Below are 16911 nucleotides of genomic sequence, written 5' to 3'. Positions count from 1 at the left end.
CACGCCGACGGAGTCCCTAACGCATCGCCCAACACTCATCTACATTCCCTACCGCCGTTTCTACACAACCGATCTTTCCAGCAATAGTTTTCCATCACTAGTTTATGCCCAATGCCTCCCACCTTCCTTTCCCCGCCAAACTCCAAACTCTCATACGGTTTCCTTCCATCGACAGCTAGTTTCTTTCCCTCATTATTTCGATTGCCAGTACAGGACATTCACACGCCGACCTAATTCGCCCGTCTCGCTCCACACGAATACGATCTCACAGAGTTACCCGTTCATTCATCGTTCTTCTTCCGTTGTATGTTGTTCGATTTTGGGTTTTCGATTTGAGTTTTTCTGTTCGTTTTTCGTGTACTAAGCTACTTAACTATAGCCGTTCTGGCACATTAACCGTGTGTATGTGTGTGTTTGGAAGCGCGTGCGCGCGTGCTCGAGTGTGCCACTGTGAGTCTGGTGTGCCTGCGATATGGCACCGACCAGGCAGTGTATACTACTAACGCACCCATCGTTCGATCTCTCGATCGAGTGCCATAAACGCTAACGCGCCTAGTCGCCATTGAACTGGCAGGTCTCTGTACATGTACACGCTGAGTGTACTTAACTAACCGTGTATGCAGCACCGTTCATCCGTGTGTATGTGTGCGAGTGTGCGTGCGTGTGCGTGTATGGTTCTTGGATGTTTGCATTCGTGTCAATGTCTGCCCGTGTGTTTGTGTTTCATGTCTGTAACACTCTTAACTGTCTGCAAACCGTTCACCCACCGTGCACTAACTGATCCTTACCCTACGAAAGGATAGGTCCTCGAATTCGCGAAAGCTTACATTGACTATGTTTTATTCGTTTTGGTACACACACACACACACACACACTTACGTGAGTTTTCCCATCAATACATTCACGCCCAGCAACACTCGTATGCACACACGAACACATCTGCAAACGCACACCAGACACGAGGATGAGGTAGACGGGACTTTCGATCACCAGGACACGCTCGAAGGAAAACACACATCATTCATGCCAGACGCGATTGCATCCCCACACACAGGCGGTCCAGACGACCGTGGCCGCTGCAACGACCGGAAGGAGAACAAAAAACCCATGCACCCTCAAAAGGACACACCCCTTCTCCGTTATCTCGCGTTTCTTTGTTTGGAGTGTTTTCTATCTCTACTTCCTGTTCGCATTCTTCTGCTCGTTGTTATTCGCTGCTTTCACTGCTTGAACGGTTTCTATTATACGGTGTCGCTTCGTACTGCTGCTTCCGGTGCGAAGCAGCGTCCTGCCGTACGCATGAACAGCATTGTTATGACATGCAAAGGCGCCACTCGTATTCGAATCCTCCAACCTCGAACGCCTACGCTCGGTGTTTTGCTTAGGTTCTTTATCAGTGAAACGACCGAACCGGATACAGAAAATAGAACAATAAGCCATACGCACACACCCCTGAAGCTGCCCACACATCACAGCATTCGCACTCGGTTTTATTGTTCAAAGCGAAGTGCGTCTGTTACAGTTTGGAAGGAACTAGGATGATTTAAGCGTTTTTTATTTTATTTTCCCCTTTGTTTCTTAATATCGATTGTTTTGTTATGATCCGTTCTTTTGTATCTGTTTTCTTCTATATTATCTATCGTTTTACCAGTTTCACGTTATTGCTATTACTTGGGCATATTTCCCTAAGCCATTGAATCGATTCGTCGGCAACACGCAAAGTTAGGGATTGCGATACACAACGGCTCCAGATAGTCTCATTTTCCGGCTGTTTACAATTCTGTTTACCGCCGTTTGTTTGTCTATATCATAGATCATTCATTCGTTTCGTTTTGGTTGTCGTACCTGTTAAGGATTTGATCGAAATTCGTCGCATTAATCCATTTTCCGAGCATCATTCGTGGCACCGTTCATCTCGCATTAGATCCATCCATCCAACCATTCCTTCACCCACGGTATGTGTGTTTTATTTTTCGTTGCCCGTATCTTAGCTAAGTTCGTCCTGTACTACCCAACAACATTCCTCAACACGACCATCTTAACAATCCGTATCGTATAACTTTGTACTTATTCAAACATCACGTTCACGTGTACCGTCTAGCTTCAATACTTCCCTACCTCGTGTGCGTAATATGTAACGAGTGAGCAATCGTTTTTCTATACGTTTATACTAGCCGTTTATCGTCCTCATCACTGGTCGTCGTTATCGCCGCCGTGCTGATCGGCGCATAATCCATAATTTATTGCAGTATTTGATTGATGTACGTATGTAAACTCGTTCTTAACGTGCTGTTGCGTTTCAACGTGTATCACCTTTCCAACACCCACGTTACTTCGATCTTACTATCGTGTTTGTTATTTTACTCTCTCTCTCCTATCTCTATCTTTCTTTTTCTGTATCTCTATATCTCTCTGTCTTTTTCTTGTTTCGTATCGTTGCCTTTATTTTTTCTTCTCGCAGTTACTATCAAACAATGGTTAGTTTAACTATTTCAGTATTAATTGTGCAGTTTTGTTGAACCATCAAATCTTAAGTGTTTCATACGAGTATAACTTTTGATTTTAATTTTCATTGTGTTAAATCAAAAGTACAAAAAGGCTTAAGGCTCCCAAAACCGATCGTCTAGAAAAAAAACGTTTCGAAATAAGCTGCTCTATCAGTACGGGTTGGCAAAAGTTGCTTAAAATTCACCTGGCGACCGAGCATCAAATTTTCGCCCCCGGTTTGCTTTGCAGCTTAATCAAATCAACCCCGAAAGCGAGACATTAGGAATGCAAAATTTTCGCTAGAATTAATTATCATCTACCTATGGCAAATTGGAAACCCCAGTACGGAAAACCAGGTGCTCCTTTGCTTTGGCCGACCAGCAAGATGCTTGAGAGCGCTAAGCGGAGTAAAGTTGCGAGAGAAAAAAAATGCTAATCAAATCCAACGCCCTGATTTGATGAGCACATTTACATTTTTGCTCGTCCCGTTCAGCAAGCGCTTCGTTTTCGCATACGAATAACCCCTGGCAAAATAATTCAAAAACATCCTCATCATCTTCATCACCATTTCCGCATCCGTTTCGAACAACATTCTCCAGGGGAAAGCGTACCGCACACATTTCGACAGCCCCCGGGACCGGTGGCGTTCGTGTGCTTGTGTGTGAGAGCTAAAGGATTACTGGGACCGAGGCTCACACCGAACCGTGTGCATGTGGCCTCGACCACTTGACACGATTGTCAAGCACTGTTTGCTGCTTCCGCCTACGAATGACATCATTAGCGCACCCGAAACGGGGCATTCCCGGGTCAGTTGAGCTGACCTTCGACGTTAGGGTGACCTTCTGCGAATCTGTGCAACAGCAGCACTGAAGCATGGAGATTGAGAGAAAGAAAAAGAGAGAGAGAATGAGAGAGAGCTTAGAGGTAGAGTAAAAGAAAAGGAAAGTTAAAAGGTAGAGAGACAGAGAGAGACAAAGAGAATGATACAATATATATATACACAAACTCACCCTACCTTGGATTCGCCAGCGGATGGGTCCCTTCTTCGTAAATGGGTGAAGATTTACATCTCATTAGGCCAAACCGTTATGGCTTCCCCAGAAGCGGCGCAGAAACAGAAGCGAACATGATTGGTTTCGCAACAAATTTTACAAATCACCAGGCGCCTCCATCACAGTGCACAGAAGACACAATCCCAAAAAAGCTTCAAAAAAGGGCTTTCAACCACTAGTCAATTTAAAGGTATCTTTAAGATGCGCGTTATTTCGCAACGCCCCACGCGACCAGGCACTCGGTGCAGTTGGTAGCGAAATCACGATGGAGACGCCTGGTACTTTAAAAGGCACCAGGCGTCTCCATTAACTGGTTGAATAATTTACTAAGAATTTCAGAGCTCCTGCCTTCCACTGCGCTCCGTGCTGACCCAAACGGGCGCTTCAACATTTTTCATAGGCATTTAAGTTTCCGGAACGAGCTCGTTACAGCGCCAAACCTTGAATCTTGGCCGAGGTTAGAGAGATTAGAATTTAAACAACTCCCGACCTACTTTCCGAGCCCCGAGCAACCGCTAAAAATCCCCAATGTCATGGTGCCGCAAGTGAGCGAGCCAATGAAGTCAAAAAAAAAGTAAAGTACAACCAGAGTCCATCCTCTTGCAGGGTGCCACTCGCCGTAGAATTATCTCACCCTAGCACGAGGCGCCCGGACTCGACTCTTCAACCGGGGGCCCTAAAACTCGGGGCTGTAAAATTAATAAGCTATTAAATTTGCACCAACCGAGCGCCTGGTCAGCTCCGGTTTGCAGCGCACTCGCGCTCGGGAAGACGCCAACTCCTGCAACTCGCGGTCGAGCGGGCCCGGGAAAATGGTGAAGAAAAAAATGGCTTCACCGGGCCAGTCCGTTCACATTTATTGGCCCAAAAGTTGGCCCCAGTAAAGTGCATTTTACGGTTATCGGCCGCCATAAGTCAGCCTACTTCGGTGAAGCTGGAGCGCCCGGGAAAATCTTACCGGACGGTCCCAATGCATTGGCCACAAATTTGAAAGCCCCGTCCCAGGTCGCGTCCTGGCACCGTCGCAGAAGGAAGAACGTCGTGCGAAGCCCGGGCGTATGATCGCTTCGGAAAAACTTTTCCAATTAACTTTAAAACCATCCCAAAATGTTTTCCGTTCGCTCTATCTGCTCGTCCATTCCATCGGGCTGCGCATCTCGAGTGCACGATCGAGCAGCGGCCGGAGCCCGAAAGCGCCCGTTAGGCAACTCCATCCTTCATCGCTACCCACTCGTCCTCGGTGCAGGACGAGTGGTGCTTCGAGCTCGGTTTTCGTTATTTCATTGACGTTAGTTTACGATTGCAATCCGTTCACCGGTGCCCGGTGCGATTGCTCGGAACTCGCACGGTCCAAACCTGGCGCACTCGTAGATAAAGCGCATCGAACGTTGTCAATCTGTGTGAGTGTGTGGGGTAGCTCGGGCTCGACAGCAAAAAAAGAAGAAAAAAAAACCATAGAAACACTGGAAAGTGCCACGCCTCGGTTAGTGCCACCTGTGCGCACCTGTGCGCCAGCCCCAAAAGAGGTGAGAAATATAGCGAAACCCCGGCAAACTCGAGCCCCTAATGGACCGCTGTGGCTGCGGCTACCAAAGACACGAGCGCCACCGGTGCAATGATAACAAGCCTGATTTCTGTAAACATTAAGATGGCGGTTTGTTCGCTTCTTTGCTGCAATTTCTGCGCATAAATTACCATTCATTTGCACGGTACGAGCCCGGCTTCGGAGCCAGCGATGGAGCCATTGGAGCTGGGGCCAGCCGGTCGGTTGCCTCGGTTCGGTCGGGAACGGGCAGTAAATCCCTTTCTGCCCAAAAGCGGGAACCAGCGAATGGTATCAGCCGGGGCGAATAAAATATGGTAACTGCGAACTCGCCTCCCTGTCTCTCTCTCACGCACACACACTACATTGCAGGCTCTTTCTCTCTCTCTCTCTCGAAACGCCCCTTGGAACACGATTGTGAACCGCATTGTTCGAGTTGTTGAATTATGCAATAACTCGCGGTGGCCGTCGGCCGCCGAGCCGCGTCTTGCAGCTCGTGGTGGAATAAAAAATGAATGCAAATAAATCCCCAAAGACAAACCGCTTCACTCGCCCTTTCACCTTCCACCCACAACCTTTCCCCCCTCTGGTGTGGCCATTCCGTCCACCCGAGGGCCCCGAGGGGTTCCGCCGGTCGGCCGCAACTGTGAGAATAAATTATGGCGCCTGCATCGTTCCGCATCTTCATCTTCATCATCGTCATCATCGTAAAATGGTGCACACGCCTTGCAGCATATCTTTTAGGTGCGCTTCTTTTGTGTGTCTATTGCTGTGCGCATTCGGTTTGTTTCACTTTATGTATTTTTTTTTTCTTCATTTGCTTTCTATTTTAACAAGCATAAAGTGTGCACACCAACAACACTGTTTGTGGTGTGCCCGCGTGGCGCGATGCAACCGAACCACGGTACTAATTCACAACGTTGCAACTGCTTCTGGTGTGGGGGCTAGTTTTTCACTAGAAAATAGTACAATTTTTCATCCCCCGAAGCGTAAACACACATGCGGGCGGGATCACCGGGTTCGGGATGCTAGCTCAAGCAATTTTTGTTCGCGTAAATTCACCACCGAAACCGTTTCGATGGACTGGTGGCCGATTTCACGTGCCAACAAACCGAACAAACGCGCAATTTGGCTAGCTCTGCATGATGCGACCCTTATCAAAAGTGAAACTGTCCGGTTGTTAATCAGCTGCTTCATCAATTTTGCAACCTCGACGCACGGCCAGTCGGGAAATTGATCCGACATCCCTGTCGCTGGCAGCGCACATTTCCATTCTACCCCTGTATGTAGGCAACACGCTGGACAACTATGCTTTGGGACGACCTGGTTTTATTGTCGAACGCAACATGCCACGAACGTGACGGTTGTTGATTTATTCAGCGACTAATTAAACTATTCCAAATGCCCACCGTACCGTTATGCTTACGGGAAGTTTCCCGACATGGGTTATCACACCGCTGGGAGAAACCGTCGTTCAAAGAGGAGCAATAATGCTTAAGCCAAGTTTCCTTCCATCAAATGAGTTAACGCAGATAAATTGTAGCTAAAATACGAAGCGAACGCTACGCTTCTCTTCGGTAAAGACATTTTAAGTTTTTATGCATCACTATTCGTTTATTTCCCACAACACCTTCATTAGTTCTCTCGCTCGAAACGCATTACCACCCCGTCATTGCTGCTTGCGTCTGTATCACTGTCAGCTCTTATCGCAACCCATCCCTTCATCATCTTACCCTCTTTCGCGATCACAACACCCACATACACACACACACACACTCATGGACACAAAAGCGTACCTACGAAACGAGTGTAGAGAAGCTGTTTTCTGACGCGTGCAACCAGCAACGAATCGAAGCTTCCGTACCGGGATAGTGTAAGGATACACAATACACGCCAGGATGGCACCGTCGTCGAACAAAAGTGCGGTTGAAAACTCCCCCCTTCTCCCTATTCACGAAGCTAACCCAGTTTTGCGGCACGTCAGCGGTGTTGCTTGTAACCATCCGGATGCATGCAATTCTGTCACAATCGCCTACGGGCGGATAGAACAAACACACACTAGCCCACTTCCGGCTCGGTGCAGCTGGCATCGACCGCTAGGAGGCGCTGCACAGGAGCACCTGATCCGGACGGCAGCCACTCAAAAAAAAATCACAGTAGAAAAAAAAACAACTAGACCTACCACAGATAAAAAAGAGAGAGAAAATTTACATCACAAGCAGCTGTCGTTAGAGCGCGCGATTTCGAAGAAACGTTTCGATTCGAAAGCCCACCTCCCCCTTATCAGCGATTCGTCCCACCAGACCCCGACGTTGTAATCGAATTTCAAATCTGTTCAATTGTATGGTTTCGCATCCAGGCTTTATGTATACTTTCTTTGTGTTTTGTTCACGTTTCCTGATTTGTTCATTTTCCATGCGTTCGTCTTTGTCTCTCATTTTACTCATACGGAATGTGAATGTGGTATGCCCGTGGGCGTATGCACGCGCCCAATTAGTATATCGTTCTATGTGCGCATCGGTGTGTAAGTGTGCGGTGTGCGTGTGCGTGTGAATGTAAGTGTGTGTATAAACTTATGGTAGGAAACGTGCCGGGTTCCGGCTGGCGCTGCAAAGGCGCTGATCTCCGTGACGTGGAACAGCGAAACAGCGCACGAAACATTGCAGGAACTTTGTGCTTGTGTGCGTGCGTGCGGTAGGCCCTGCAAAAAGCCCTACCAGAACTTCCGGTCCCGGAAGGGTACACGTGTACTGCGACAAAAGGTCCACGTCCCATCCCTCGCAGCCGGATGTTCACCGTACGTTCAAGCAACTCGCTACTCTCGGCCTCTCGGTAGCTGTCAAGGTGCCCAGGTGACAGCAGCTGTCAAGTGGTCCACACAGCAACACTAGGACCTCTACCAGCGGCAGCGCCAAGTGCGGAACGCAACCGAACGTAGACGAACCTCGAAGCCGGACGGCATAATTGCCCCAACGGTCTCAGCACCGACAGGACGTCCGGCGGCTAGCGGTACCTTGTGACATCCGCCCTGAAGCCGTGGACGTATTGTCGCGGTGTTACTTCCGGTTCGCTACCGGGTGCAGAAGCGAGAAGCAGCGAAGAATGTCTGCAACGGACAACTACTACTTCCATCTGTCATTTGGCAACGAACGTCTCCACCACTAGCACCAAGACACCAACCACACGACTACCAACCAACTACCCCTTTTCTCTTTCCACCCCTTCAACCCTCCGGTCGCCTGGAAACCACCACCCCCTCCCCACGCACACTGGGAGGCCGTTTCCCAGGACGCAACCAGCCTGCTCGAATCTAGCTCGATCGGAAACTGCTCGAAACGAGGCATCCCAGGATGGTTGCTCCGATCTCTCTCTCTATCTCTCTCGATCACACACATTACCTCTCTCTCTCTATCTCTCTCTCTCTCTCTTTCTTTTATCTATCTCTTGCGTTTCGTTTACCGTGAACGTTTTTGGTTTTCTTTCCGTTTCTAGGGGGAAAATAACAAAGCCTCCCAATGAAAAAGGATTCCACCTTATCTCCCTTCGCTCCGGGATCTGCGTACGGATCTGCGGACTAGCGTCCATCCATCCATCCGGCGAACAAAAACAGCAACAACAGATTGATGAAAAAAAAAACGAATACGAAACTAACAAACTGCTAGATTAGATTTATACAACCTCGCGGAAAGCGAAACCACGAACCACGATCGCACGCTCGCGGATTCGACTTTTTGCTCCTTTTTGGGGTTTTTCGTTTTAGTCCTTTTTTCTTTCGTTCTCTTTTTCGGTTCTATTTTTCATTCTAGGCTGGCATGCGCATCCCGTTCATCACCGTTTACAATTTCTACTGTCTGCTCTCTCTCTCTTTCTCTCTCTTTCTCTTGCTCTTTTCTTTTCACGGCCAGTTTCGTTTACTTCCTTTCTCTTTTGTTCGTTTCTTTCTTTCTCGTAGCCGTATACCATCGAACCGCATGGGCGCATGAACTCGCATGGCACGAACCACGTAACGAATGTAGTTAGCTGGCATGTGCATGTGCATTGTGCATGAGGCGGTTGTTGCATGTCGATGCATGTCGATCGCTACCACCCCACGAACCCTCGATCCTGCCTGCCCGCTTGCATGCTGCATGTTAGATCCTGCCGCTTCCCTCCCGTAGCTCCTTCGCTTTCGTCCTCGAAGGACCCGCGATCGTTCGCGCCATATCGCATGAGTGGGGCGCATTTAAGCGGGTTTTAGGATTTTTATTGCCACCATTGTAGTGCATCTGTCGCTCCTTCCACACCCGTGCATGCCCAACGAGTGCCGCTCGAAGGACGCAGTCCGCCTGCCTGCCTGCCTGCCTGCCTGCCGCTGCCTGCCCTGCATGCAAGAACGGAAACGAAAGTAGATCGTAGGACGTAGACTCACCTTTGCCTCGGTCTTACTTTGTTGTGCATGTGTTCGATAAAAGCATCCGCATGGTGCATCCCTACCCACCCTACTTTTCTTCATGTTCAAGCTCTCTCTGTCTCTTTCTCTCACACACACAACCCCACCCTCTCCCCCCTTTTTTTGTCTGACTCGTTCTGCATCCCTGGCTGTCCTGGAGACAGTCAGCCAGTTGCATGCTGCATGCTGCATGGGCTTCTGACACGCCACGCCGGCATGGGCATGGGGCTCGACCTCCTCTCATCCCCCCTCTCTCCCCATCTCTCTATCCTTGCGCCCACCCCCTCCCCCTTCCCCTGGCCATTGCATGTTGGCAAAAGGGGGCGGGGTGGCCTTGCATGTTGAATTTCATTTCCAAATCTCCCACCCCGACCGACCATTTTTTTTTCTCTCTCCTTTCCGCCTCGTTTTGTTTGTCAGTTTGTATACGTGCTGGCTCTTGCACGGACCTCCCTTTTTTGACCCCCCCAAGGAACTCCTAACTGCCCCACTTTACCTTCACTCCTATTCCACCCCTTCTCGGGCGTTTCCCTTGCCTGCACAGGCCATGTTCGGAATGTTAGATGAAATGAGTGGAACCAGCTCCCGGACCCTTTTGCCGAAGCAAAATAATGCCACTCAGCACACACACACACATACACACATTTGATCCTACTCCACCCCCCACGGACACACGAACAAACAAGCAAGCGAACAACAAGCACACCAGAGAGCCAGAAAAAAGTAAAACCTGCGAGCGAACTGCCAATTCGCGACCAGTGCCGTTTTTCTGTCGCGTCCACTCGTTCCCTAGCTTCCCCCCCGGGTTTCGCCTCCACTCCTCGAGACCGGAATCGGCAACCCCTTTTAATGCTGTGTGCATGCACCTTCCCTCGCACCCTTCGGTTCCTCAACCTACTTCCGATGTGCAGAACCAAGGGGCGGACAAGGCCCTACGTGCAGGTAGATCCTGCCAGCTCGCTCTACACGAGGCATCTCCTGCGAGGCATCTTTGCAGATGCGACCCCGGGATGCCGAACGAAATATACGGCAAAGCGCACACATACGCGCGCGCGCACACACACACACACAAACAGAGAACTTTCTCTGGCAGAAACCGTTTCACGCCGCGTGGCCTTCGTCCTTCCCTGGCTGCCGTCCGTATTTGACCGCGCAGGACTGTGCATTTCCGTTTCATGATACTCCGGTGTAATCCCCCTCCCCCCCCCCCCCCGCCTTCTTTCCTCCTCAATTTCCCTCTACCCCTCTCGATCCTTCTCCACCACCAGCATTCCCATTCGTTCACCAGGTTTACGGCTTTAATTTACATACTTTTAACCGCTTTTGTCCGCCCACCTACAACACCTACAATTAATGTACCGTCCGCCTGCTCTGCCTTTGTCCTCCCCCCCCCCCCGCTCAATCGTTCCCTGTACCCTGTGTCCTCTTATCGGAAATCCGATTCCCGCGGACTTGCCCACCTGAGCTCCCGGTCCTGTTGCCTGATCCCGTTCAAGGCCCACCCCCTTGAGCAATTTTCGCGGTTTCCCACCCCGCAACACGGGAAAGCGTTGCTTCTTATTCTTCTTCTTCCTCTTTCGGTTTTTCGCTCCTTTCGTTCGGCTGTTCGGTCGATTCGATTAACATTCCGTACATTCTGCCCGTGCCCGTACCGTAAGAAGTTCGACCTAAGGTACATTGTTTGGCCATTCCTCGGATACTTTCGTATCATAGTCCTTTCTTTTTCAAATCTATTTTTCAGTTCCTATCTTTCGCTCTCTCTCTCTCTCTCTCTTTCTCTGTCTCTCTTGCTTTTGTTTTAGGTTCACCTTATAATCTTTTTAACTTCTTTCGGGAACTTACACTTTGGTAATTACCACCTCTTCTCAACTTCTTCGCTCTCTCTCTCTCTCTCTATCGAGCTCTCTTCTTCTCGTTCTCGTGCTCGTTCTATCTCATTTCGTTTTTTTTTCTCGTGTCTCTCTCTCCTTCTTACTTTTCTATCTCTCTCTCTCTCTCTCTCTGTCTCATACGCACAGTGGACTTATATTATGTTACTTTTCATCCTTTCAAGTCGTATTTTTTGTCGATTTCTACACTCTCTCGGTCTCTTTCTCTTCCTGCTAATAATAACGAATTCCGACTCACAAGCCATCACGACTCATCCCAAGGGTGGTGGCTCACTGTGACCAACGATGGAAACTATTCCCAAAACCAAAACACCACCCACTCACCCATCCTCAACCCCCCCACCCCCCTTGGCTGCTCCTTCCTTCACCACCGTCTCGACTTGTCGAACGGATCCGTATTTTGGATGCACTGTTTTGGGTTTATCCTAGCTTCCTGGAGCCCGAGCTCAATATTGACATTCCTGAAACGAGCGTTCCCAACGCTCGAGCCAAATCGTCAACGTACCTTTATATGTAAATAGTAACGCCCGCCAGTTCCTCCTTCTCCTCCCACCGTCTTCCCCCGATGTATGTGATCTTGTTTTTATTACGCCTTTCCACCTACCCATGCAAACAATGGCTTCTGCCATATTTGGTCCTTCGTCTCCAAAAGCGCTTCCGGAGAGCGCCCCGGTTTGGTACGGGACTGAGGAAAAAAAAAAAGGAAAGGAAGACCCCCACCCCTCACCCCTCCGCCCTCCGTCACCGGATGTGCGTCATGGGAGAGGGTAACCTCCAGTCTCGCCAGGAACGCCCAACTAGGGAAAGTTCGTTCCATAAACACAAATATTGCTCAATTAAACCATTCCGCCCCAGAATCCGTCTCGTCCTGCTGCCTGCCCCCACCCCCCTTTCCCTCCGTTCGCACACCGCTATCCCGCTCACCTGTCCTGTCGTCGGTGAGGATATGTGTCGAAATTGAAGAACAGCTAGTCGCCCACACATCCAATCCCAGCCCTGCCCTTTCCGGGTTTGCGTCGTTTCCGGTTTGCATGTGCGTTTAGATACGTATAGATTACATCTGTGTGTGCGTGTGTGCGAATGTCAGCGTGTGTGTGTGCGTGCGTGCATGTGAGAGAGTGTGTGTTAGGCGCAACACGTAGCACATGCCTACCCACCCCCTTACTCCCCCCCAAGTGCCACCCAGAGAGAAGAAAAGGAATGGAAAAAATAATTGCAACAATTCGGTCCACTCGTCAGTCAAAAAGGAAAAACCAAAACCCAAAAAGGCCCCCCCCCCCCAAATGTGATTAGAAAACTCCATTCGCGCGAGGTAGAATAGATCGTTCGGGACAGAATACCGCCCCATCCCGCCACCTCTAGCCCTCTAGCTCCCCTCCCAAAACCTGCATCAACCAACCAACCACGCCCTGTTTTTCACACTCACGCCACCCGACTTTGCTCCTGATCCGATGCTCTAACGCCTGGCAAAAAGATCCCTCGTAGCACGAAGATGATTGACCCAAATCGAAAGCCACCTCCTTTCAGAAGAAACCCCTTCCCAAACCCACCTCGCCTGCTCGCCCAGAACCCGTTGCTCTGCCTCCCAGTGACGTTATGGCGTCTCGTTTTGTTTTTGCAAAACTATAATCATACCGATTAACAACCCAACCAACAACCAACCTCCCCGCCCCGAAGCAAACAAAACAAGATACAAAAAAAAAAATGCAAAAAAATATATATGTAGAAAGATACCAATATACATTCATGGTCGTTTTGGCGATGGCGCGCAAGATGTCACTAACGTTTTTCCCCGTTTTTCCACGCTTTCCACATGTGACCTGCTGCTACCCCGATCGCCACCGAACACCGATCGGCCCTCAACCTTTCGTGGGGTCCAACCAATAACGTGCAAAATGAACACCACAACACACACACACACACACACGCACACACCGTTGTACACGTGCACGGGAAAACTGAACCATCGCAACAATCAAAAACCGAAATGACGAACCCGTAGGAGTACAGTGTGCAGCTCACGTTCCGAGAACAGTGGCTGGACGAACGATTAAAGTTCGATGACATCGGAGGTAAGTGTGGGCCTGCAAGCGGGGAACGTAAAAACACATTATCTCGAAGGACCGAATTAATCTTTAAACACTCACCCACACACCCGCACACATACGCACACACACAGCCCGAAGATTCTTCACTCGTATTCTCTCCAGGCAGGTACCGCAGCGGATCTGTGATTTTGGTAGCAGTTTGCTATCGTGCCGTGTTTTTCCGCTTTTCCTTCACTATGGCAGCCTGTGTGGCCTGTCGCTGTTCTCCCCCGGTTTCGTTCCTCCATTGTCCGCTGCCGCCAAACACCCCCTGAAGCTGAACGAGAGCATCTTTTCTGCGACGAAGCTGTGCTTGCCGGAGGCGAGCGCGCCGGATCGAGAGGTGGATTAAATTTTCGCTAAACGTCATAAGCATTTCAATCACCTTCTCCTCCCCACGCCGGCCGGGGCTGGCGCACCGAAATTAGGCGTAGGCCGCCCGTCGGCAACCGGGCGTCTCCATCTGGGCGCCTCCATCGCAGCGGGCAGCCAGCCCTCGGGCGCCAAAGGACGCCGAAAAGCGGACGAAAATCATTTTCATCGCCCTCTCGCCCGCTCGTAAATTCGATATGTTACACTCGGGTTGTCCCGTCTCGGTGGGTTTGGGGTGAGCTCGACGTAATATTTTCCACCCAGCGCTTGATTCCATCGCGCGAGTGTCTTCCCGGTTGCCTACCTTTAGGCGTAGCGCCATCTCCACAAACCACATCCATCCATCGCGAGCCGGTGGAGAGGCGCGCGTGAGATAGGGGGAGGGAGGGAGAAGGGCGATCCAATCAGGTCGTTCTTTACCGCTTCTTCTTGCCCCATCGCCCCCCCCCCCCTCCCTCCTCGCTCCCCTTTCCGTCACTCATCACGGCGGAAGCGACGTCATGACGCCCACCCACCGCCCAGCATCATCGATTAACCGGAACAAACTCGACCGAAGACTCGCACCGAAACGCCACGATTCTGGGGAACCTCCCGCCCCAGGACTTGGCGAAATTCGATTACGGACCCGATCCGGCTGCCGATGGAAGAATACGGCCTCCGCTAGAAGGGCCACCGTCCCCTAAGAACGTGCCAATCAAGGGGTTTCCGGTCGGGGCCTTGCGAGGGAGCCATCTTTTAGCGATCCAACCCCCCACGCCATCCCTCCCCCGCAGGGCGCGAAGTGACGCGAAACGTCTTAGCACCATTCTCAAACCATCCCCACCCCCGGGGTGGGTGGCCAGAAGCCTATGGGAGGGTGCAATCAGTGAAGAAAAATCGCGAACTCTTGCGAAATATTGATTCCCTTCCTTCCTTCCTGCGTTAGTTCCGCTTGTCTAGAAAAAAATAACCACCCCCGACCTCTCGGGGGTTCGTTTCCGTTCGGCGTGGGCTTGTTGGGGATGCGAAAAGCAGAAAAAGGAAAGAAAGAAATACGTTGACAGACTTCCCCCGCACGCACATCGGAGCCCAACCCACCGCGGAAACATATGTAGCTCGCTTCGAGCTCGTTGAGCCCTTAGCCGTCTCCCATGTCAGACAGGAGGAGCCTGGAGGACGAGAGCGCGAGCAACCCCCGAAGGACGCATCCCCAAAAACGCAATAATGTTGATAAAAATGAGTCCCCGGGCACGGGCGCAAACTGTAAACACATGTTCCCGTGGTCTGATTTCGGCGCGTCCTTTTCGGGTGGAGGATGAAGACGGATGTTTGGGAGGGAGTAGGGAGTAGATGGAGTGGTACCCCCCCCCCCCCCCACAAGCTCTGTCCAACTTCTGCAAGCTAGCTGCCAAACACGCCGAGAGGAAATCAATTTGAGCTCCACCGGGGCTCGTTAGGACGCGCGCGAAGTTTTTCATTCCCACGCGCTTGAGTCGTAGATCTGTCGTCCCTGGGCCCTGGGAGAGGCTTTAAAAAAATAACCATTACAGCCACCACCCACACCACCACCTACTGTCCTCCACCCACCGTGGTCACCGTGGTACGTCACCGGTGACGTACCAACCGAACGTCGGTGGAAAGCTTCACCAAAAAGATGGAGATGCCCTCTGAGCGGCCCTTCGCACCCGGACGCCAAGGACGACGCATGCACACACGCGCGCGCGCACGACAAGCACACACACGCACACAGAGCTACGTATGGGCTGGTCGACGGGGGCCATGAAACACGGATCTATCATCGACTCTGGTCTCGATCACTCTACGCCTCGTTCGGTCTTCGGTCAGTGTATGTCTAACAAGGGCTGTAAAGTTTACACATCAATCATAACTTACCCACCACCCACACCCCTCGAGGTTGCGAAAGGAAGAGGGAGAAGGGACGCGCCAATGCCAGCAACACCACCATCATCACCATAAAGGCCTCCTTGCCTCATCTCCAAATACCCAGCACACGGGAGGAAGCAATGCTACGGGTGGGATTCGTTGTCGAGAGATAGCGCAGAGAGACAGACAGAGCGAGAGAGAGAGAAAGATCAAGAGAGCGAGAGAGTGAGAATGAGATATTAAAATAGACGAAAAGATGAAATGCACACACACACACACGGTGGTTCGACCGTCACAGCCTCCTTCGCTGGCTTGTTTATGTTTATGAGTCGAGTCGAGTTCTCAGGACAAGATAGCAGCAGAGTGATGAAAAGAAGAAGACAGATAGAAGAAACCCAGAACCCCACGCGAATCAAAATTGATACTTCGTAATCTTAACGACCGGGTGGGGAATTTTCACGCCAAATCCCAAGGACGGGTACGCGGGGATCCAAAGGTCTCCAAAACCGTTCCAGACGATCGCGAACAAACGTTGTCCTACGCAAACAACGGAGGCTCGCGCTAGCGTGTCTCAGACGTTGCGTTTAGGACCGGAATCGATCCCAAGAACACAGAACCTGCCGAGCTTCGCGATGCCTGCCGGTGTCTCGAGAGTGAGCACTCGGGTGCTCGTCTTTTTTGGTTCCGACCCCGGGGCTTGCGCTTCAAATGCGCTTAATTTTTCTTTAAACTACTCCCCAATGACCCATTCCGGTAGCGAAGCGTAGCGGTAAATGAATGGAATCGAAGGAAAATCGCGAAAAAAGTGGAAGATTTATTGCTTCCGCTGCACCTCGCCACGCCTTAATCAGACATTCGATTTCCCCCGTCGGCTTATTTGGGGCCGTTTTTTGAAAGCTCCTTCTTTTTTTCGTTTTTTTTTTGGTTAGTGTGTGTGCGTGTGCCGAGAACGAACTACAGGGCGACAGATAATTAATCGGAAGATAAATGTGAAAAGTTGCCATCGCCATTAGAAGGCGTGCGCCCTGGAGCGAAGATTCGGCACCGATAAGAGAATGCTTCGTTTTATCGAGCCGCTAGGGAGAAAGGATAGGCACGGGTAGACACGACAGGACGAACGACGAGCGCAGGAACGCTTCTAAGAAGCCGCTGGGAGTGGTTAGAAATTGTGCCTGGACGAAATGGACGA

At 50.6% G+C, this 16911-nt stretch overlaps 1 protein-coding gene across 3 annotated transcripts in view; it reads left to right on the top strand.

The window, feature by feature from the left end:
* LOC128721813 (glutamate-gated chloride channel) overlaps window positions 1-16911 on the top strand; it is an 84647-nt gene that overhangs the window by 58318 nt on the left and 9418 nt on the right. For all 3 annotated transcript variants that reach the window (XM_053815607.1, XM_053815606.1, XM_053815605.1), the window contains exon 6: window positions 13403-13472. In XM_053815607.1, coding sequence (XP_053671582.1) covers window positions 13403-13472 — 70 coding nt within the window. The remainder of the gene's footprint in view (window positions 1-13402; window positions 13473-16911) is intronic.

The sequence above is a fragment of the Anopheles nili genome, chromosome 2 (assembly GCF_943737925.1).
Source record: "Anopheles nili chromosome 2, idAnoNiliSN_F5_01, whole genome shotgun sequence".
NCBI classification, from domain to species: Eukaryota; Metazoa; Arthropoda; class Insecta; order Diptera; family Culicidae; genus Anopheles; species Anopheles nili.
Note: the sequence above shows the minus strand (reverse complement) of the source record. Positions and strands in the feature narration are given on the sequence as shown.